Source organism: Talpa europaea, assembly GCF_964194135.1.
Source record: "Talpa europaea genome assembly, chromosome: 9".
In the NCBI taxonomy this organism is placed as follows: Eukaryota; Metazoa; Chordata; class Mammalia; order Eulipotyphla; family Talpidae; genus Talpa; species Talpa europaea.
In genome coordinates, this window is record NC_140076.1 from 61,723,674 (window position 1) to 61,747,598 (window position 23,925).

At 40.5% G+C, this 23,925-nt stretch overlaps 1 protein-coding gene across 2 annotated transcripts in view; it reads right to left on the reverse strand.

The window, feature by feature from the left end:
* FGGY (FGGY carbohydrate kinase domain containing) overlaps positions 1-23,925 on the reverse strand; it is a gene marked incomplete at both ends in the record, with an annotated part of 393,087 nt that overhangs the window by 108,279 nt on the left and 260,883 nt on the right. Inside the window, 2 exons of one of the 2 annotated variants that reach the window (XM_084243991.1) lie at positions 3,235-3,382; positions 21,616-21,677. In XM_084243991.1, the coding sequence (XP_084100117.1) occupies positions 3,235-3,382; positions 21,616-21,677 (210 nt within the window). Of the gene's footprint in view, positions 1-3,230; positions 3,383-21,615; positions 21,678-23,925 lie in introns of both variants that reach the window. The other variant, XM_084243992.1, reaches the window with a different exon arrangement.

The window sequence follows — 23,925 nt, forward strand, 5'->3', positions numbered from 1 at the left end:
TTCAGTCAGACATTTACTGAGCACTGCTTTGGCTTGTATAGACATAAGCCAGGATCACTACACATAGAATGCATAATAACATCTCCCGCCCTCCCTCCCTCATACAATAATTATCTCTCCCACATTTATGCTTTTATGTGAACTCAGGACAGGAATAGTTTCCTTTCTTCTTTGGATAAACTGGGTTTATAGGCCTGCACATACTAGGGGGTCCTTTGTTGGATGAATGAATGCTTAACAAATGTTATGAGATTTTCTGTGAACCACGTGAAAATAAAGACTGGGGAGAGTGTCAGGCTGTTAAGGCAGAGGAGCAGAGAGAATGGCCCGAGAATGCTCAGAAAACATATTACAAAGATTCAATGCCAAACACAATCTGCCATTGGTTAGCCAATGGTGCAAGGAATCAGAATCACAGACATGCCTTGTCCTTCCCCTCTGGAAGACTGCATGTCTTATGACTCCCCTGGTCTTAGAGCTTCTTTTCCACTTACATCAGTGTCAATGTCACCTCTGATCTGAAGCCTTTCTGACTGTAAGATCAGGCTGGACAATCATCTCCCACACATCGAGGGTGCCCTAAGCAGAGCATCGCCTAGAGCCTGACCCCATATTCCCTCTGCTTGTTTTGTGTTTCCCCCCAAAAGACAGTCAATTCCTGAGGGTTAGAATTATGACTGGTTACTCTTAGATCTCTCCCCCCACCAAGCTATTAAAATAGTCACTGATTGATGAACAAATGTACTCATAATTGTGATAAAACAGAAACTACTTAATTTTCCTGGACTTTAGCATTACAATTAAATATTTATCATATGGATATTAAGAATCAGTAGCCACTTATACATGAGTATGAATAAATTGGTCACATATACTTTTTTCTGAAGCAATAGATGAATTTTTAATTATCTTCATGTTGACTATCAATTATCAATAAGAATATATTATGTAATTAGTATGTGCCAAGAGAAATGTTTTAGGAGCCAAAAACAGAAATCACAAGTTTCTTGCCCTACTGGGTAATTCTGATAATTCTAGCTAGTATATGTTTTTTTAACCTAACATTTTATAAAGAACTTCCCTCCTCTCTTTCCAAACATGCTCCAGAAAGGTAGGAACTGCCAAAGCTACTCCATCTTTAGCAGTGCTGGTCACGGAATCAATGTAAAATATTTCCTGCATGAGAGCTGGAGAGAGAAGTCATCGAAGGTTCTGACAAAAGGATAATGTGGTAACAGATTTCAAGGTGATTATTTTGATGTTACCCAAAATTGGATTGATGGAAAGAGATTCTGGGGGACATTTTTAGCCCAAAATTTCTTTCCTTCAATTTCATCTAGGATACCTTCTCTTCCAAGTGGTGACAGCCATCTCAAAGTAAATCATTGCAAAGGACAGTTGAGAAGGGAAACCATTGCTAAAATATCACATGACAGATGAGGTCTGTTTATAAAACAATAACAAACATGTTTTCAGCTACAATTGGCAATTGGCCCCCATGCAAGAAGACTCCTTTGGTGAGTGTGTCTTTGACATAATGAGTCTTATTCAAATGATCATCAAAACACTCCAGTGATGCCTTTGGAATTATATTCTGTGTCTGTTCACTTTTATTAGAACATCCTTAACACTTGTGAATTCTTCAATCATGGTAATGTTTATGACTTTGGATGTGAGGCTTGGTTTTAAGAAAGAGCAAAAGTCCACTGGGAGCCATGGCCCCAGTCAGACTGGGTACACAGCTTTTAGGTAAGGGAGGAACCCAAGGGAGGTAAATGCAAGTGCACACACTCTGGGGCCACTGTCATTTTACTCCACATGCCTGCTTTGCTTTGGGATCATTTTACAAACTAGTCATGCTTCTTAATGTCTTCACCTAGTAAGTGGCTACTGCATTTGTTTTTAGATGTTTATCTCTAACAAAGACACTCATTTTTGTACCTATACAAAATGTGCTTCCCTCCAAGCTCTGTTTGCACCTAGAGTTGGTTTTCTGAAAGTACAGTTCTTGAGCTACAGTTTGTGGCTACATGGCTCTCTCTGGATACTTCTCTTCTGCTTCCCATATAAGGAGTCCAAGCTCATTATTTGTCATGTGGTCATGCTCCGAGGACACCAGCCAGATGTAACCTTTACTATGATTTTATCTTATTTTTTCACCAAGACTCCCATTTATTAGCAGAAGTTGATTATGTCAAGTAGGTAATGAAAACAAAGATCAAGTCTTCCTGTTGGCGTCATAAAAATACTGAAAACGCTCAAGAAAATTAATCACTAAACCACAGCATTCTGAGTCCTGAAGCTCTTCAAGTCAGCAGAGCAGTCCCGCTGCCCTGCAGTGCACAAACCTTACCCGCTCACACCCTCCATCCTCAGTCCCTGCCTTAATATACCTCACACTCTGCTTCTCAAATTCTTGACATCTTCCTGGATTCTGACATCAGTGATGATTTTCTTACTTGCAGACTTTTCTGGCCTCTTGGAACTGAAAAGTTATCTCTCATTCTCTAATTTTAACATGCTTCATCTGTCTTCAAACATGCTTCTTGTTGACTCCACCAGTCTAAGCCTCCAATCTCCCTGGGCCCTAGAGATGTTCTATCTGGTTAACAAGGTTTACAAAGCTCCCCTACCAAGCTTACTTTACCTGCCTCCCCCCACCTCCCCCCTGCCCCGGGAGGGTCCACACAATCTTTGCCCTTAAAGTGACACTAAAGGTCACTAGGAGCTGAATTCAACCACCAACATAAGTCACTAACAGTATTTTACATCTGCCAAAGTTTAATCTGAAATCCTAATACTAGCGTGGACTCTTCCCTGCTTCAGAGCCGGGCATAGGAGTTGCTATGACAAACCAGATCAGTACTTCTTTACCAGGAGGCCTGGGGAATGGAGAGGGAAACGTGACTCTATAGACCGATGGAAACACAAAAATGACCTGGGCAGGGTCTCATGACTAGTAGCAGCTCAGAGCAACCAAGAGGAAGCAGTACCGGAATATAAGATACACTGTTTTTAATGCTCCGGAGGTGGCTCAGAAACAATGAGAACTTCCAGCACAGGATACAGGGGAGAGGAGTGCCTGCATGCGGCAATGCATCTGCAAGGAGCCAGGGACTGCAGGCCTGTTTTATTTACTTTTCCTCTTTTCTCTCTCCGCACTTTGTTTCTTCCCAACTTCGCCTAACCCTCTGGCCCACCTACACCTTCATGCAAGGACTGGCTGTTACTTACCATGCCCTTTAGTGTCAGATCTGCTAAGGGAGACCGGTTGCCATGGAAATCTGGCCAAACATGTAAATCAACAGTGAGGAAACCCACAGGCTGAGCCTTCTTAATCAGATCCAGGTGACTGTTCAAATATGCATATACACTCTGGCATCTGGAAGAGAAGTAGATTTTGTTTTTTAAAAGGGGGGCAGAGCTGGGGAGTAAATTGTTCTGTAGAAAGAAACCATTTGTACTTTCATATCAAATTCCAAAAATAAGCAGAATCCCCAAAGCAAAGACATGACCTGAAGCCCCTATAAACCATGGCTCCCACTCTCAGCTCATGCTGTAGTATCACCACAAATAGGTGGCAGGTCCTAGAGGAAAGTGGAGAGGTTTAGAATCAGATCAAATCCAGGGAAAGCTTTACCCCTAGAAGGTGTGTAACCATGAGAAAGTTATTCAAACTCTGAACCACTCTCTTTGCATCTGTAAAAACAGATGTCATGACCCCTGTCCAACTTACCTCATAGAGTTACTGTGGAGATCAAAGGAGACCATGTATGTAAAGATACTGTATTTTGTAAGCTGTACAATACCGTACATATGTAAAGGATTTTTAAAAATCACTATGCTTGATTGCAATAATAATGATGAAAATACAAGAAGAGCCCAATGTCAGTTCCTCAACTCAGGACAGGAGCTTGGGTAGGGAAAAGACTGGAGCGAATGCAGTTAGAATCAGGAATTAGGAAACTTGATTTCCAACCTAAACTCGTCAAATGACAGCTGTTTCGTTCTTTCTCTTTAAGCCTCAGTTTCTTCATGTGTAGAATGAGGGTTCAGCTGAGAGGGAGACAGAGATGGTAACTGGCTTGATAGTCAAGGGGTCCAGGGACAGAGCTTGGTTCTACCTGTCCTAGCTGGGCAGCATGGGTCAGTACCTTTCTCTCTCTGAACTTTAGTCTTTCCAAAATAAAATGGGTATAACAATACCTATCCCACTGGGTTCAGACTCACTGTATGACACAGTGAGTCTCCTCTTTCAAGGTGCTTCCTTCTCAAAGTTCTAAGCCAGTGATTATAGAAAAAAGTGGATATATTGAAGGTGGCATCCACTAGTGTCCTTGAAGGGAAGCTGAAAGGTAAAAAAATGACATAATGGCAAAAAATTAAAAAAGAGGAAATACATTTCCAAGGGAGGTTAAAATCTAAGATACTTAAGATGATATTTATTATTTATTCTGGAAAATGTTACATTAAAAATGTTTTAGGTATATGGCTCAATGGTTTCCAATTCTAGTTTTTGACTGTGAATGTCCCCATGAAATTCCAAGTTTTCTAAATTAAGGTTAAAGAAACAATCAAACAATTAAGCAGTAGTTTTCAAACTTTTATCTTAAATAAAAAATGTGGACTTTTAATATAGAAAAGAAAGAGAAGGAAAATGGCTTCAAGTAAGTGTATGAGAGAGTGAATGTGAGTAAGTGTGAGAATGTGTGTGTGCTGTGGGGGAGATCAGGGCAGCCTTCCCTACTAGGTAATCTCTGCTTCTTGCTATGACACCTCATTCGTATTTGTGAAAATCTCCTGCTTAAATCATATGAGGAGGGTGATCGTACTGTGGGGAAAAGACTCCCCAAACACAGCATCATTAACTGCTGCTCCCCCAGTGTGTGTCAGCCCTTTGACCACAGTGCAGGGAGCCAAGCACCATTAACAGTCCTTTACATAGGGGATGTTCAAAGACATGAAGACATAGGACTTAGTCCAAGTGTAAGCTCTTCTGTGTGTGAGTCTGAGGCCATGTGCATTCTGGAGCCCAGGTCAGAAACCTATCAAAGCCCCACATGGAAACTCTGCATTAGCATGAATGTATGATAGTGTCAGGAAAGGATCCTACAAGGCCTCCATGGAAGGCAGGGCCAGAATGTTCTATCTGGGTAGAATATGGTCACATCTTCATTTTCCATCCCCCGGTTCTTTTTGCTCCTAGACAGGCAGGAATCATATTTACATCAAGGGCCTCCCTGGTGGCGCAGTGGTTGAGCGCTGGGTTACGAAGCTGCCTGCGGCCTCTGCAGCAACGGTTCAATACCCAGCTGCTCCCAGGCCACCGGAAGAGGGTCCCACATGGCGCGCAGACCTCTCCTGCCGCCCGCTGCTCCCCTCAGCAGTGTACTTCGGTCCTTCTGCCTGCTCTGCTCCCTGCTCTGGCTCTGGTGAATTCTCTCACCATCCCACGCTTCTGACTGTACCCAGTGCATGTATAAACAAAACAAACAAACAAATAAATAAATAAAACAATAAAGTCAATCATTCAATCTACATTTAAAAAAAAAAAGTCACAAGGGCATTTTTTTCTAGCCAGAGTCAAGAGCCTCCACTGATTCTAGCAACCTTCCACTTCAGAATAGCATCACTGCACTTAGAGTCAAGGGATTTTTTTTTTTTTTAAAGAAGTGCATGTCTATAAATCTTTTCATTTGTCTCTCAAGGAATCTCAGAGCAGGGCATCTGGTTTCAGACATCTGGGTCAATACGAACCTATAGCCTAATTACTATTGATTCGTCATTGTCTCATTTGCTGTGGGTCTTTGCAAACAGTGAGATTCATTTAGCCTCCACATATATGGTCACTCATGCACTAACGAGCTCCCTGGGGGATGGAGCATATGCTTACCCCTTTGACTCCTAACCTCCTCGCAGCTGTATGTTTATTCTTTGAATTCAGCCATTCGCCTACATGTTTTTTCAATTATACCTTACCATGTGTGCTATCTGAGTATATCATTCAAAATGAAATGCACTTGGAAAACATTAAAATAATGAATGCACATCATTATTCACATAATTTTAACCTTGCATGATGCCTTTTTGGGTTCCGACTTTGTTTCATTTTTGTTTTATCAATTTCTTCTCAAATGGCGGGCTGCCCTCTTAGCTCAGGAATCACATTTTAACTGTTCCAAGTGGACCTTTCTCCCTCCCTCTCATGAACACCAGGCTCATATATCCTCTCTCAGAGGGAGACATTCTTGCTGTCCTAGGTGCATTGTATATTATGAAGAAAATATATTTTTTAACTATCACAATGTAGTTTTGCCCAATACCAGTGAAGTGATTCGGGCTTACTGAATCTCTCTAAGTCTGGCTCACTTTTTTGCAATCAGGACTAATACTTTTACCTTATAGGTTGTTACAAAGATTAAATATAGAGTTCTGCGCACTCTAAAATGATAGGCAATCAATAAACAATTCCCTGTCCTTTCTCATCACAGGAAATTCATTTTTAGCTTAAAGAAAATCCAAGTCAGAGAAAGTTTTTTTCAGACTATTGCTTACAATCTTAAACACATACAGCACCCCTGGAATCTTTAGTCTCCCCTCCCGCTCCATAAATCACTTAATTTTTGGAATCAGTGGATGCCCAGAAGTATGGTGACCATACTTTCAAACTAAACTTCTAAATACATAGTCTAAGAGAAGACATGTGTGCTCTTTCTAAGAGTAAGAGAAAGCCTTGGGAAGAAGTGTCCACGTGGCGCGTCTCCTAATTTTACTTCTTGCCCCGCAAAAGCACAGACTGCCTAGTAGGGAGGGCTGCGCTCACCTCCCCCCATGGCACAGATCACACATACATTCTCCCACTAACTCATACTCACGCTCTCATACACTTACTTGCCCATCACAGCTATTGCAATGCAGACTGGATAACTCTAGGTTCTGCATAGTACACTAGAATTGGAATTTCTGAGTTGTTTATACATCTTCATCTCACTGTAGCATTTGGAGGCTGAACAGGATAATCTCTGGAGTCATATGGCCACAGCCTTCCAGGTGTGGTGGTGTATATCATAGAAGGGGAGAGAGAAAAGGAACAAACATCTTGTTTTACACCCCTCCTCCCAACTCCCCTAAACTCCACCCTTGTGCCAACACCGTGCTGTGCTACAGGTAACCTGTTGAGAGGTATGAAAAGGAGGATTTATTTCCAAAAGCAGCACAGCCTCAGTCATCTTGAGAGAACCTCCAGGCCTGAACACTCTCTTATCCTTGTATGCAAAACAGAAGCTAAAGAAGGCATTATAATAACCAGTTTATATCTGTTTAAATAACATTTCTCATCCAAGAGCCATCACGACTTTCCCGATTATCCCAGCACACTGTACAGATGGAAAGTGACAGTTAATATCATCACCATGGTTCTACAATTGCATAAGCACAAGGGAGGCAAAGTCAATACTTGATGATAGACTGATGGCCCACACTGTTGGCAAAACTGAGGGAGCAGAGGTTGAAGTCAGAAAGGTGACAGGAGCAATCTGAGAATAGAAAAGCTGAATAGAAAGTGAGAACAATCTTTAGAATTGGAGTCTGAGATCTCCCTATAACATTCATTTCCTCATCAAGAATTAACTAATATAAAAAGCTATCACTAAGACAGTACCAGGTACACTGCAAATTGTTAATAAATGTTCTTGTCCACTCATTTTCCCTTCCTTGCTCCAAGGGGAGTTAAAGGAAATTTTTAAATGTAACTGAGATTTAGCCTATAGAGGATCAGTGCATTTTAAGAAACTGGTTCACAGTGAGATTATAGCCATCACAGAAGGAAAAGAGGTTTAAGGAAGACGTAAAATCAAGAAAAATTGATTGCCTTCAAAGGAACAACAACAACAAAAATCCAGGGAAAGTGGGGAAAAAGAAAGAGGTTGAGAGAGAGAGAATGTGACTTAGCAGACCTTCATGTTAACAATGCTAAGGCACCTGAAACCAACGGGAGCTCAGTGAGAGGTGACCACTGCCTGCAGTGACCTCAGCAGAAGAAAGTCAGAACAGACTGGGCATCTCTGTTCACTGCCCTCCCCCTCCAGCTGACTGTGGGCTTGCTGAGATTCTGTCCCTTCCACCCCTCTGATGGTCTAGTTTATATAGTAGACAAAGCAGTGTTTCTAAAAGGTAAATCTGACTGTATCTTTGCTCAAAAAAAATGAAAGCCATGAAATAAAATCAGAGTCCCTATAGTTATCTACAGCAACCCTCATTGTTAGGCCCTTAGCTAACTCCAAATTCTCATTTGTTTCCCACTCTTCTGGACCTTGGTCCAATGGCTCTGCCAGTGTCCGTCAGTCTGGCACACTGGTTGCTGCCTTTCAGGTCTTGGCACTTGGCTGTGCACTCTGGAGCATTTTCCCTATACACCATGGCCTGCTGCCTCTACACAGAGTCCTGCTCATGTGTCACCTTATTGAGGGTGGCTTCTTCACCTGAAATAGCTCCCACCATGACCCCTGCAACCCATGTTCTAATTCTCCTTACTCATCTCTATTTTTCTATAGAAAGTTTATTAATTGCTGGCAAGTATGTCTGCATTCACCACCACCACCCTCCCTCTCTACAGACACACACACACACACACACACACACACACATAAATACTTAAATTATACATACATAAAAGCAAGAAAGCAGGGACTTTTTTTCATTGTTCAGTCATATCATAAATACTTATAATACATACATTGGACAGAGAACCTGGATTTTAACCTTGGTTCTGCTGCCAAACTTTAATATAGTTCATGTGGATTATGACAACATCTTCCTACCAAGCCATGTCACCACCGGAACCTCATTTGGAGAAACTGGTAGGTAAGGCACTGTAACAGGATTAAAACAATAGTCAGTTTTCAGGAGAAGAGCCAAAGCAACAATAAATATAAGGCGATCTCTGGCTAAGAAGTGAAATACCTAAATATTTGGCTCCAAATAGAGAGATTCTGGTTGCCAGTTACATGCATGGTTATACCTAGTTATTTTTCACTTAATCGGTAAGCTCACAAACATTTTTCTTCAGGGACAGGGTCTAAAAGGATTATGGTACATCGAGAATATAAAATACCAAATCTGTTTATGAACACTTGTGTCTACAGTTTCAAATAGGATTTGTTGATGCTAAGATCATTTCTGTTTTCAAAGATTCCTAAGTCACACCAACAAAGGCATATGGTTTCTGATTCCAAGGGATTTGTTGTCCTTTCCAAACAGCCAACTTCATTTTAATAACAGCTTTGCCTATTTCTAAGACCTGAAATATAATGAGTCTTATAATCTTGGAATAGTCCATTCAAAGTTCTGATAAGATACAGATGCATTTCCCTTTGCAGGACAACAGAAGTAGAAGGGAAAGTAAAACAATCTTGACTGAATACCTACTAAATATATGAGCTGGAGATAAAACTTGGAATTCATCAAAATATACAAAGAAATGAAGTCAAGGCTGTAGAAATAGCAAAGAGAGATGAGGGCCAGGAACCTAGCCATAATGAACTTTGATGCTATGATCAAGAGAAAGACCACAAGTTTGAAAAGGTGGTTAAAGAGGAATCAGAGATACAGGAAGAAAACAGGGAGAGGGTGAAGTTTTGGAACGTCAAGGACAGAGTGTTAAAATGACAGGAAGGAGTGATTGCTGGAGTCATTGGTGCTGAGAGCTCAAGGAAGCAGACTGGAAAACCCTCCATGAACAAATCCAAACAGAGGTCACCAGGTGTATCAACATTAAATATCTTGGGCTGATGGTGGCAGAATTCAAATCGGAGTGGTCAAAGCAGGAGTACATAGTAAGCAAAGAGTGAAGAAGAGTGTAGACAATGTTCTGCCATAAAGAGAAGAAGTTCAGTAAGGTTCTTGGAAGGGGGTATGGAGTCAAGAGGCATGGGGAACACTGGGATTTAAATCCAGTCTGACTCTAACGCTAGGTTCTATAAACTGCTGCTTGTGGACCACTCTGTGCTGCTGCTTCCCTAACTCTGCATGCTCATCCTTAAATTCTTCTTTTTTCACTTTCAATTAAAACTATTCCTATGAGGGTCATCTACAGAAGAACATTCTGGAAGTTTTGAACTTTCACTACAAATCTAATGATTCCTTAGGTGTCTGTTGAGCTTTAGGATTTTCAAAGGTTAGCATTTCTATGATCTACTTTCATGCTCAGAATACCTATACAATGAATAGAGCAGAGTAGTTATATTGTGAATTTACAGCGAGGAAACTGAGTCACTGAGACATTTATGGCAGATTGGGCACAAGAACCCAAGACTTCTAATTCCCAGCCTGATGTTCTTACTACTCCACCACATTCCCCACAGGAAGGCAGGCACATTAAGGAGGACTGACAAATGATGCTGATATTTAATAGAATAACCACCACCAAAACATCCTCTTTTATAATCATTCATCATAGTATCAGAAGTATTAGCAGTTGTCATTGTCACTGTACAGTTTACAAAACCCTGCCAACACATTACTCACTAAACTCAAAGTGAATTCTCAGAGATGTTCAAGGTTTGTTCTCTCAGAACTACTTTCCCTGTTCTGATGATCTCAACTTAGGAACCCTGCTCCAGGTTGTGTGGTCTCTGAGTCAACTGAAGTTCTAGCTGATGAGGCAGCAAGAGGTGACCCCTCTGGGTGGTGATGTCATCATAAAAAGACTCCTCTTCTAGAGAATGCTTGAGAAGCTTTTCTCAAACTCCCTGTCAGGATCAACCTCCTCCTCTACCTGGTGAGGGCCCAGTGCTTATATTCTGGGGTGGCAGACATGCTGTTCTGCTCCACACAGATGCACCTCCCCAGGGAGAATGTAAGCCCTGTGGTGGAATGGAAGTATCTGACTTAAGTAACTATGACAAACATGACAAAACTATCATCATGAACATTTAAATCGAAATACCTCTTGCATCTCAACACTTCATTGTCACTAAGAGTCGGTCATGATGGATTTCATTAATTTTCTCAATAGTCTTATGAGGTGTTTACTATCAGTGTACAAAGGCACAGAGAGGCTACATGAATTGCCCAGGGTCACACAGCTACAAAGGGGTGAAAATGAGTCATAGGCTATTTGGTTCCAGAGTCTGTGATATTACCCGCTACCTTGGACTGCCCTTTAATCATGTGCTGGCTAAATAGGGGTTTCTCTTAATACAAAATACTTTCCTTAAAAGTCCAGCAACTAAGCATTATTATGATAAAAAGTTAAAAAAGAGGGATTTCATTTTGCAGTAATTTAAGATTTACATAAAAATTGCAAAAATAGTAGACTTCCCTTATTTTCATAATTTAGGCAGTGGGTATGGATAGTTCTGGTCCAGCATGTATTCCATGATCATACATTTTTTGTTGTTGTTGTTGTTGTAATATCTCCTTACTCTCCACCAATCTAGTGTACAGCTTTTTAATAATTCTTTAAGCCTTTTTAAGCATAACTTTCCTTTCAAGCATACTGGCTATAATTTTGCAGGATGTCCCATAATTTGGGTTTGTCTGTCATTTTTCATGTTTACATTGAGGTCATGCATTTTTGGCAAGAACATCACAGATACGATGCTGTGTCCCTGCCAGTGCTTCATAAAAGGAGGCACGTGATGCTGACATAGCTCATTGCCAATATTGCTAGCTTTGATCACTGGTTAAGGTACTGTCTGCTAAATTTCTCCACTGGGAAGTAACTATTTTCCCTGTTTTAAAAAATTTATTTATTTATGCATACAAGAACTGGGGTACAGGCCAGAGGAGTGGGGTGGGGGTGAGAGGATTCACCAGAGACAGAGTGGGGAGTAGAACAGGCAGACTGACTGAAATACACTGCTGAGGGGAGCAGCAGGTAAGACAGGAGAGGTCTACTGTGTCATGTGAGTAGTTACCTGGCAGGCCAGGATCAAACTCATGCTGCAGAGGCTGCGGATAGCTTCATAGTGCTGTGCTTAACCCCTTATGCCACCAGCGAGGCCCTTATTTTCCCTTTTATATTAATACTTGGACTATGCAATGAAGTCCTGCTTCACATGACATGTTCCCTTACTACTTTAGCAACCACTTATGATTCTTGCCTGCAATAATTACAGCTGTGGTATTTGCCTAATGATGATTTTCAATTTGCATTATTTCTTCTACATTTATTATTTTTTTAAAATAAATTTTATTGTTATATTCCCCATACAATTGCAGCCCCCCCATTCTGACCCCAATCCCTCCACTCCCGCCCCCCTAAAAGTGTCTCTGGTTCATAGTTTTTTGTTGATTTTGATTTTCACTATCTTATAGTTATTCATTTTCCTGGTCCCTTATTTAAGTTTTCTAGATTCCTGCTATGAGTGAGACCATCCGGTATTTTTCTTTTTCTTTTTGGCTTATTTCGCTGAGCATGATCCCTTCCAGCGCCATACATGTTGCTGCAAATTGCATGTGTTTATCTTTTTTGAATGCTGAGTAATATTCCATGGTATATATGTACCACATCTTCTTGATCCAGTCATCTATTTTTGGGCATTTGGGTTGTTTCCAAAGCTTAGCTATTGTAAACAGTGCTGCTATAAACATAGGGGTGCAGGTGTTCTTTGGAATTGATGTTTCTGTGTCCTTTGGGTAAATACCTAGGAGTGGAATTGCTGGATCATATGGAAGCTCTATGTTTAGTAGGTCCAGAAATCTCCACACAGCTTTCCACAGTGGTTGGACCAGTTTGCACTCCCACCAACAGTGCAGAAGAGTTCCTTTTTCTCCACACCCTCGCCAACATTTGTTGTTGCTAGTTTTTTTAATATGTGCCATTCTCACTGGTGTAAGATGGTATCTCATGGTAGTTTTGATTTGCATTTCCCTGATGACAAGTGATGTTGAACATTTTTTCATATGCCTGTTGGCCATTTGCATTTCCTCTTCAGAGAAGTTTCTTTTTAGCTCTTCTGCCCATTTTTTGACTGGATTATTTTCTTTGTTGTTGAGTCTCATCAGCTCTTTGCAGATTTTTGTGATCAGTCCTTTATCATTAGTGTTGGGTGCAAAAATGTTCTCCCAGTTGGTGGGGTTTCTCTTTGTTTTTGTTATTGTCTCTTTTGCTGTGCAAAAGCTCTTTAATTTGATGTAGTCCCAGCTGTTTATCTTTGCCTTCACTATCACTGCTTTGGGTGATGTGTCTGTAAAGATGTCTTTGATGTGCAAATCACGTAGTGTTTCGCCTATATTTCCTTCTATATATTTTATGGTTTCAGGTCTTATGTCTAGTTCTTTAATCCATTTTGAGTTGATTTTTGTGTATGGTGTGAGGTGGTGGTCAAGCTTCATTCTTTTGCATGTAGCGACCCAGTTTTCCCAGCACCATTTATTGAACAAACTTTCTTTGCTCCAATGCATATTCTTTGCTCCTTTGTCAAAGATTAGTTGACCATAAATCTGTGGGTTTATTTCTGGATTTTCTATTCGATTCCATTGGTCTGTATGTCTGTTCTTGTTCTAATACCATGCAGTTTTGATGATTATGGCTTTGTAGTATAGTTTGAAGTCTGGGAGTGTGATGCCTCCATTCCCTTCTTTTTTTTTCAGGAGAGCTTTGGCTATTCGGGGTTTTTTGTGATTCCATATGAATTTCATCAATAATTGTTCTATTTCTTTGAAGAATGACATTGAAATTTTGATTGGAATAGCATTGAATCTGTATATTGCTTTTGGAAGGATGGCCATTTTAATAATGTTTATTCTTCCAATCCATGAGCAGGGGATGTCTCTCCATTTCTTTGTGTCTTCTTCTATTTCTTTTAACAGTGTTTTATAGTTTTCTTTGTATAGGTCCTTTACCTCTTTTGTTAGATTTATTCCCAAATATTTGATTTTTTTTTGTTTCAATAACAAAAGGGATGGTCTTTTTGATTTCTTCTTCTTCAGATTTATTGTTTGTGTATAGGAAGGCTACTGACTTTTGCGTGTTGATTTTGTATCCTGCCACTTTACTGAACTGATTGATGAGTTGAATTAGCTTTTCTGTGGAGTTTTTGGGGTTCTCTATATATAATATCATATTGTCTGCAAATAGTGATAGTTTGACTTCTTCTTTTCCTATTTGGATTCCTTGGATGTCTTTCTCTTGTCTTATTGCCCTGGCTAGGACTTCCAGTATTATATTGAAAAGCAATGGTGAGAGTGGACATCCTTGTCTTGTTCCAGATCTTAATGGAATTGCTTTCAGCTTTTCACCATTGAGAATGATACTGGCTGTTGGCTTGTCATAGATGGCCTTTATGATGTTGAGGTATGTTCCTTGTATCCCAAGAATTTCAAGGGCTTTTATCATGAATGGGTGTTGCACTTTGTTGAAAGCTTTCTCAGCATCTATTGATATTATCATATGGTTTTTATATTTCTTTTTGTTGATGTGTTGGATAACGTTGATTGATTTTCGGATGTTAAACCATCCTTGTGCCCCTGGAATGAATCCAACTTGGTCGTGGTGAATTATCTTATGGATACATTGTTGGATTCTGATAGCTAAAATTTTATTGAGGATTTTTGCATCAGTGTTCATTAGGGAGATTGGCCTGTAGTTTTCCTTTTTTGTGTTGTCCTTGTTCGGTTTTGGTATTAGTGTAATGTTGGCTTCATAAAACGTGTTTGGTATTGTCCCTTCCTTCTCAATTTTTTGGAAGAGTTTGTGAAGGATAGGCACTAATTCGTCTCTGAATGTTTGGTAGAATTCATTTGTAAATCCATCAGGTCCTGGGCTTTTGTTTTTGGGGAGGTTTTTTATTACCATTTCAATTTTGCTAATTGTAATTGGTCTGTTTAGGTGTTCTATTTCTTCTTTATCTAGCTTTGGGTGATTGTAGAGTTGTAGGAATTTGTCCATCTCCTCTAGATTGTTGAACTTGTTTCCATATAACTGTTCATAGTAGTTACTGATTATTCTTTTGATTTCTGCTGTGTCCTTTGTGATTTCTCCTCTTTCATTGATGATCCTGTTTATTTGTGCTTTCTCCCTTTTTTCCTTTGTGAGCCTGGCTAGGGGTTTGTCTATTTTATTGATTTTTTCAAAGAACCAGCTCTTGGTTTCATTGATCTTTTGGATTGTTTTTTTAGTTTCAATTTCATTTATTTCTGCTTTGGTTTTTATTATTTCTTTTCTTCTACTGGTTTTGGGGTTTTTTTGTTGTTCTTTTTCTAGATCTTTGAGCTTCGAGATTAGGTTGTTTCTTTGCATTCTTTCTTGTTTCTTGATGTGAGCTTCTATTGCTATATATTTTCCTCTTATTACTGCTTTTGCTGCATCCCATACATTTAGGATATTGGTATCCTCCTTGTCGTTCAATTCAAAAAATTTTTTAATTTCTTCTTTGATCTCCTCATTAGTCCAATGGTCTTCCAGTAGTGTGGTTTTTAATCTCCATGAGGTAGGAAAGTTCCTTGCCTTCTTTTTATGGTTTATTTCTAGTTTGATGCCTTCATGGTCAGAAAAGATGGTTGATATGATTTCAATCTTGGTGTATCTGTTGATGTTTGTCTTGTGCCCCAGTATGTGATCGATCCTGGAGAATGATCCGTGTGCGCTTGAGAAAAATGTGTACTCCGTTTTTTTGGGGTTTAGTGTTCTATAGATGTCTGTTAAGCCCAATTGCTCTAGGTCCTTATTTAGAGCTTTGGTTTCTTTACTTATTTTTTGTCTTGTTGATCTATCCATTGTTGATAGTGGTGTGTTGAAGTCTCCCACTACGTATGTGTTTTCTCTGATGTCTGTTTTCAGAGAGGACAACAGTTGTCTGATATATTTTGGTGCTCCTTCGTTTGTTGAGTATATGTTAATGAGTGTTATTTCTTCTTGAAGTATTGTCCCCTTGATCATAATGTAGTGACCATTGGGGTCTCTTTTTATCTTTTTGAGTTTGAAATCTGTTTTATCTGATATAAGTATAGCTGTTCCTGCTTTCTTTTTTGGTCCATTTGCTTGTAGGATTGTTTTCCATCCTTTAACTTTGAGCCTATTTTTATCTTTTGTAGCTAAATGTGTTTCCTGGAGACAGCAAAAGGTTGGGTTTTGTTTCTTAATCCAGGCTGCAACTCTGTGTCTTTTTATTGAAGAGTTTAGTCCATTTACATTTAGAGTTATTATTGATATGTTAACATCTGTATTTGCCATTGTGTTTGTCTTTCCTTTGATTTTATTTATTTATTCTTTTAATAACTTTTTTTTTTTGGCCTTCTTTCATTGTTATTCGTCCCTCTGAGGTTCTGGCTTTAGGACTCCTTGTAGTATTTTTTGGAGTGGGGGTTTAGTTGCAATGAAATTCCGGAGTTTCTGTTTGTCTGGGAAGGTCCATATTCTTTCTTCAAAGAGGAAGGAGAGCTTTGCGGGATAGAGTATTCTTGGTTGGCATCTGTTTTCTTGGAGTCTGTTGACTATGTCCCTCCACTCTCTCCTTGCCCGTAGTGTTTCTTCGGAGAAGTCTGATGTCAGCCTGATTGGTTTTCCTTTGAATGTTATCTGTTTCTTCCCTCTTGCCAGCTTCATTATTTTTTCCTTGTCCTGGATTCTTGGGAGCTTTACTATTATGTGTCTTGCTGTATTTTTCCTTTCATCGTGGAAGTTTGGTGTTCTTCTTGCTTCTTGTATATCAATTTTCATCTCCTTCTTCACATTTGGGAAGTTCTCTTCAATTATCTCTTTGAATATTTTCTCTGTTCCTACATCTCTCTCCTCTCCTTCTGGTATTCCTATAACTCTTATATTTCCTTTCCTCATGGAGTCAGATAGTTCCCGAAGTCTTTCTTCACTCTTTTTCCTTCGTACTTCTCTTTCCTTTTCTGTTTTGGTTCTTTTTATTTCTGTGTCTTCAAGATTACTTATTCGTTCTTCCATTTCATCTATTCTGCTTTCATTGCTTTTCCCAGAATTCTTTAGTTCTTCCATTAATTCTTTGATCTCCTGCATTTCTTTTACTTCCCTCTTTAGGGACTCAATTTCTTTCTTCTGACCATTGTTTTCCCTCTCTAGGGACTCAATTGCGTTCTTCTGATCGTTGATTATTTTTCCCTTATCATTGTTTTCCTTTATGACTTCTGTTAGTTTTTTAATCACGGCAATTTTAAATTCTCTTTCTGGAAGGCTCAGAAATTCTTCCAAGTTATTGTCTTTGCAATCTGGGGGCTGGCTTTCTTTTTGTGGTGTGCTTTTTCTCTGGAGAGTTGCTAGGTTGCGTGTGGTTCTTCTCCTCCCTACTGTCTGTTTTCTAATTTGCCGTATGCGTTGGGACACTGTGTTGTTGGGACTGGCCGGCATCTTGGGTGGGCTTCTCTGTTCCCCTCTGGTTCTTCCAGGAGTCATCTGTCAGTTTCAAGCAGTCTTTACTGGAGAAAGGTCCCTGTTCTAAAATGCCGATGTAGGGACACACTCCCCTGTGCGCCTGGTCTGCCCCGGCGGTGGGTTCCTGCTCCCCTCTGGGCTTGGACTGCAGGCCAGAGGGGGTCTGGCGTGGGCGAACTTCCCCCACTCACTTCTGGCTCCTGAGGAAGCCTTCTGCAGGTAGTCTTTACTGAAGAAATGTCCCTGTTCTAAAATGGTGATGTGGGACACACTCCCTGTGTGTCTGGTCTCAGGCACACTCTTCTGCGCACCTGGTCTGCCCCGGCTGTGGGTGCTCGCTCTCCCTGTGGGCTCAGACTACTTGTTCGGAAGGGGCCCGGTGTGAGCTAACTCCCCAGCTGGCCACTAGCTCCTTCAGGAGCCTCTGCTGGCTTCAGGTCGCTAGGTGGCGCCAGAGATCTCTCCTAGAGCCCTTGGGGAGCTGATTTTCCACCCCGTGGGATAGGGAGCAGAGCGGGGATGGTAGGGTACACCTCAACGGCTTTGGGGTGCTGTGTCTGCCTTGTGCCCCACCGTCGTGGGGAACCCACGCCCCTAATTTCGTGCCCCGGGTCTCAGTTCCAAAGCCCTCAGTTCCAGGACGCGGGCTGTAGCCCAGATCAGTGGCGCGGGAATGGCGCCTTTTGAATCCAGCTCCCCTGCCTGGGCGCCTTGTTCCTGCTCACTCAGGGAGGGCCTCCGCCATCTCCCCCTTATTTCGTGCCCCGGGTCTCAGTTCCAAAGCCCTCAGTTCCAGGACGCAGGCTGTAGCCCAGATCAGTGGCGCGGGAATGGCGCCTTTTGAATCCCGTTCCCCTGCCTGGGCGCCTTGTTCCTGCTCACTCAGGGAGGGCCTCTGCGGTCTCCCCGCAAGCCTAGGTCGCAGGCGCGGGGACCTGGGCAGCTAAGATCCGATCCGAATCAGCGCGCCGCTTTCTGGGCAAGCTTACTGGGCGGCCGGGGCTGTGTGCTGGTGCTGGTCTCCTCCTGGGGGGCGGGGCTCTCTTTAATGGCGCCTGGAGCTCACCTCCGCGGTGGATCCTGCAGGGTTCGCCTCAGCTCCCGTTCACGGGGTGTGGTGGCTGAAATAGTTCCTTTCCACTCACCGTCCCACTTGCTGCGTCCGTTTTTCTTGTTGGCCGTTTTGGTTTGTTGTTTCCCTCCTCTCTGCTGGTCGGAGAGTGCCGCCTCTGTGGGCGGGGGAGGGGAGCAGGGTTCTGCGCTTCCCTCCCTTCTCGTCCTCTTTTATGGCAACTTTCTTCTTCGGGCAGTTTGCTGGAGTCGTCCGTTTATCTTCCGTGTCCCAGTTCTCACTGGGACCTGCCGCTTTTCCTCCCTATTAACTTTTTTTAATGGGAGATCTTACTCGCAGCGTCTCCTCGCCGCCATGTTGCTCCGCCCCTCCTACATTTATTATTAAGTCCCATTGTCCTTCCAGTAGACAGGAAGGTCTGTCCTCTCTCCCCCATTTATTTATTTCTTCCATTATTTACTTATAGCAGTCATGGATTAATTTTATTCTATCATACTTATATATATAGTCTATTGATCAAATTGTTCATGGAACAATTCCTTTTTGAATGCCTCTGTACTTTTTGGCACCACAAAATATTCATTTTTTTTTCTGCTTGGGCCACAAAATTGACCATTTTCTACAAGAATTCTGATTACTTTTATTGAAGAGTAATGAGAATATTTAGAAACCAAGATCTGGATTGTGTGTATGTTGCTACCAGGGTATCCTGCTTCTAGATCCTCTTGGCAGAGAAAGCTAGGGGATATATGTGTGTATATCCATACATGAATGTATACATCTATATTTCTATTTTATATCCAGCCAAACATATATCAAAAATCATAGGTTGTTACTGATACCTCTGATTTCCATTCAGTGCATGAAAATTCATTCTAACCTCTTCCTTTCCCTGTGGCTGGGGTACAAAGGAAATCATCCTGTACTCCTCTGGGTTCTCTGGGCTGGCAAATAATTAAGAAAGCATAGGCAGATAGAGAAGAGAAAAAAATCCCAAAGGAAGTTTAATAACAACGTGTATGCCTGCTTTACACTATCCCAGCTTAACTGAGTAACTTGGCCACATGTCTTCAGACACTATCTTAAATATTTTAGCAACATAGGAGAGGTTGGGTAGAAAGTGGGAAGTTCAGTTGGGGAGTTTACTGGGAAAAGAACAGCAAACAAAAGGTATGCACATATTTAATTCTGCCTTCTCCACTCAAGAAACTAAAGGGAGTTCTTCACAGAGAGAAACTTATGGATAAATAACAAAAACAACCTCCTTCTAGTCTTCAGAATCCCTTATGTGGAATAAATAAAACTTCTAATAAAATGACATAACTTGGAGACTTTTGCTCCCCCATACCTATTTGTGAGACACCTGGCTCTCATTATCTAATCTACATCTATAAACCTGTTCCTACCCATATCCATTTATGAGCTCAACTGTAGTGTACACATGGAAACTTTGCTGAATAGCTAATCCATATGCTAATGAATAACAAATTAACTAATTAGAGTATGATATGTATATGCAGTTATTTTTATTTTTAACCATACAGCATATTGTCAAATTTTTTTTCTCAAACATAGGTTAATTTTTTTCTTTCCCAAACCTTCTTTAGTGTGGCTGTTATTATATTTTTCTTTTTTCTTTTTCCTTTTTTTTTGTGGGACCCTTGCTGGCGGCCGGGGAATGAACCTAGCGCTCAACCGCTGCACCACCAGCGGAGGCCCCTGTTATTATATTTTTCATTGTTAATACAATAGGTTCATTTTATTTTGCTCACCTTCACTGCACACCCATATCCTGGTATTTATGTGTGTGTGTATGTGTTTTTACAGTATGCATACATGTCTGTATAAATCTAATCATCTATCTATTGTGGAAAGTTTTCAAGTAGGTATTATGTAATAAACTATGCTCAGAATATAATTGGTCTCTCCTACTACCTCGTTCCCTTTCCTCCACGCCTTCCATTCCATTCCTTTATAGGCGACCAATCTCACTAGTCTCATGGTTTAACTTTCCTTCATTTCTTTTACAAATGAGTATATACACATATTTTCTTACATGGCCTCCTTTTTATGAAAGGAAGTATATTATGAGCACTCCTTTACATTCTGCTTTCTTCACTTAACAATAACTCTTGGAAATCACACCCTATCAGTTGTTATCCACAACATAGGGAAAAAGACCAGTGTAAAGAGGTTGAATAACTTGCCCAAGATTATATACCTAGTAAGGAATAAATCTGGATTTGAACCCAAGGCGTTTTGACTCCAACATTCATGTTCTTATTACATCAGAACTTCTTATCCACAGTTCCTGACACGTTGTTGAGGATCTTTATGTTCTTTGGGTTTTTTTAAAATTTTTATTTTATATATTTTTAACATCATTTTTCATCTTTGCACAATGTATGCATTTTCATCTTGGTTATAGTCCCCATAAAATCCCCCCCCCATTTTGACCATAATCCCTCCTACCCCCCCACCCCCACGCAGTGTGTCTCTAGTTTATAGTTGCTTGTTGATTTTGATTTTTACTTTATTATAATTAGTCTTTTTCCTGGTCCCTTATTTAGGTTTCCTAACTTCCTGCTATGAGTGAGACCATCTGGTATTTTTCTTTTTCTTTCTGGCTTATTTTGCTGAGCAGGATCCGTTCCAGCTCCATCCATGTTGTTGCAAATTGCATGAGTTTATCTTTTTTGATTGCTGAGTAATATTCCATGGTGTATATGTACCACATCTTCTTGATCCAGTCATCTATTTTTGGGCATTTGGGTTGCTTCCAAAGTTTAGCTATTGTAAACAGTGCTGCAATAAACAGAGGGGTGCAGGTGCCCTTTTGAATTAATGATTTTGTATTCTTTGGGTAAATACCTAGGAGTGGAATTGCTGGATCATATGGAAGCTCAACAAATGTTGGCAAGGATGCAGAGAAAATGGAACTCTCCTGCACTGCTGGTGAGAGTGCAAACTGGTCCAACTATGGAAAGCTGTGTGGAGATTCCTCCACATGTTCTTTGGGTTTTCTACATTATTTTGGAAATTAATACATGTATGCTTTGAATTATCTAGATGACTATATCATACAAGTACTGCCAGGCACTTTAATTGTCTGAAGAACATACAAATGATGCAGCTGCCTATTGAATGAATGTTTCAAACAGCAGCACATATGGACCTTTAGGGAACCTCAGGGTACAATTACCTGGCTGTGGCTTTGGCTTGTAGTTCAGGGAAGGCAGCATGGCCCTGCACCACATGGTCTATCTGTAAAACAAAAGAGAGAAGGGTCAACTTTATAGCTTCCCTAATCTATGTTTAAGTCAGAGAATGAATATTAAAATGCCATTTCTTTCAACTGTGTATAGAGGATCCAAGAATGTTAAAATGCTAACTCAGCAAGAGTATCTTACTTTGCCTAACCTAGTGGCAGCCCCTTAGATTTATAAAACAAAGATGTTTAAAGAGAAGAGTAGCAGGAAATAAAACTCACAAAGCTGAACTGGTAGCAGCAGGTAGTATCAGGTCAAGAATGAGGTCTGAAGGGGTGAGTAAGAAGAAAGGGTAACTCCAGGTAAATGGAGGACCTATGTGTTAAAAGAACTAACCTCTGGATCACATGCTTTCTCACTCCTGGTCTAAATTATTATCCCGAGGCAAAGTCTAACCTAGGATTAATCACTGTGTCTTGCTAATGGAAAAGTTGAGTGAAAAAGACTATGGAGGAGGGGAGTCCCAGTTAAAAGAAAAAAAAAAACAAAACAAAAAAACCAGAGTTGCTTTTTAACACTATCAGAAAAATCTCCCCAACTAAAAAGTTATCACCTGGGCAACTGGGACATAGCCATCCAAGCAGAGATATCTACTCTCTGCAGACAACCATCTTCTCCTTTGAAATCTATAGGATTTATTTCATAATCTACTTGGTGGCTCTAAATAAAATAGTACATAATATACATTAGGAAGAGAGATGTTTCCCCATGCTGCTACTATGCTTGCTAAAACACAACCCAAACTGCTGGAATACCTGAACTGCATCTGTGTATTTTCACAGTGTTTACAGGAGTCGCTAGTATTCCAAAATAACCACTGTGAACAATTTATTTTCATTCAAACTATGAACCAACTTGTTATTTTGGCCTCACAGAGACAGCTTCTCTGAGTGTGTTTCCTGAGAGTCAGTGCTATGTAAAGAGAAAGAAGTTTCTTATGGAGCCATAAAAGTTAGGGTTATGTTCAGGCTCTCATGGGAACTAGCTGTGTGACTTTGTGTAAGTCACTTAACAGCTCTGAGCTATTTTAGAGGTGATAAGCCTCCTCTTCAAACAGGATTGCTAGTGCTAGGGAAACAATGGGGAGAAAACTCCAAGCTAGTGGTGGACATGAATGGCAAAAGTAGAGCTTTTAGGAGCCCACCCTCATCTCCACACCACCCAGATCTCAGATGCTGAGCACTCTACCTCTCTGCATGCTGTCCATCTGACATCCTGAACGGGTGCCGCTGGAATTAGGGAACTAGGGGCAGAGCTGTGCGGCCACGTTGAACTTAAAACGCTGAACATGTGCATGTCCAGCCTCCTTGGCTTGCTTCTCTCTAAGATCACCCGGGTGTGTACTCAGCTGATGCCATCTGCAGGTAGAACCCACTGTATCTACTTATATGTGACCTACACATTTTCTTTTTCTTCTCTCTCTCAGCTTTTCTATGTGAATAAACCTTTTTTTTTTTTCAAATCTTCTCTACTTTTCTCTGCATTTGAGTCCTGTCCTGCAGTCATAAGTGCATGGGTGGAGACTTACCAAAAGGGATCCCCTTCCCCCAGGGTTTGCCCATTTCACTAGGACAAGAAGTGTGCATCTTGATGCCAACAATAGTGTAAATATCATGTAACATTTATTGACTCATCATATATCATACTAAACTAAGCATCTAGACACATTTTTAATTTCTTCCTTAAACATTCCTATGAAGATAGTATTCTACACTACAGAGATAAGAAAACTGAGACTAAGAGAAATTAATAATTTGCCCAACGTGACAGAAGAAATAGTGACAAATTTAGTTTTCAAACTGAGGTCTCTCTGTATCTTAAGTCCTTGTTCTTAAGTACTATGCCAGATTGTCTACTAAATTTCCCAATACATGTTATTGAATTCCACTTGGGCAGTTCTACAGAAATGTTTCAAAATAATACCAAAATGATTGGTTATTTCAATGGAAAAAAATATGTAGGGTTTTTACTTCCTACCAGTTTAGATTTGGATTGCTATGATGAGGAATAGTCTAGATTTTAAAGAGTCTACAAGCAAGTGGGAGTTTCATGATGAACCTACTGGGATCAGTAATGGATAATTAAAGAAATTACTTCATTTGATGCTAATTTATATGGGATGTGCTTTAAGGGTTCAGAGAAGGTATTAAAATGAGCATTTAAGAGAACGCATAGATCTAACATCTGGGATATATGCTGAATGCAGTTACTCAGTATTTGCTGAGAGCGTAATTCATCAGATA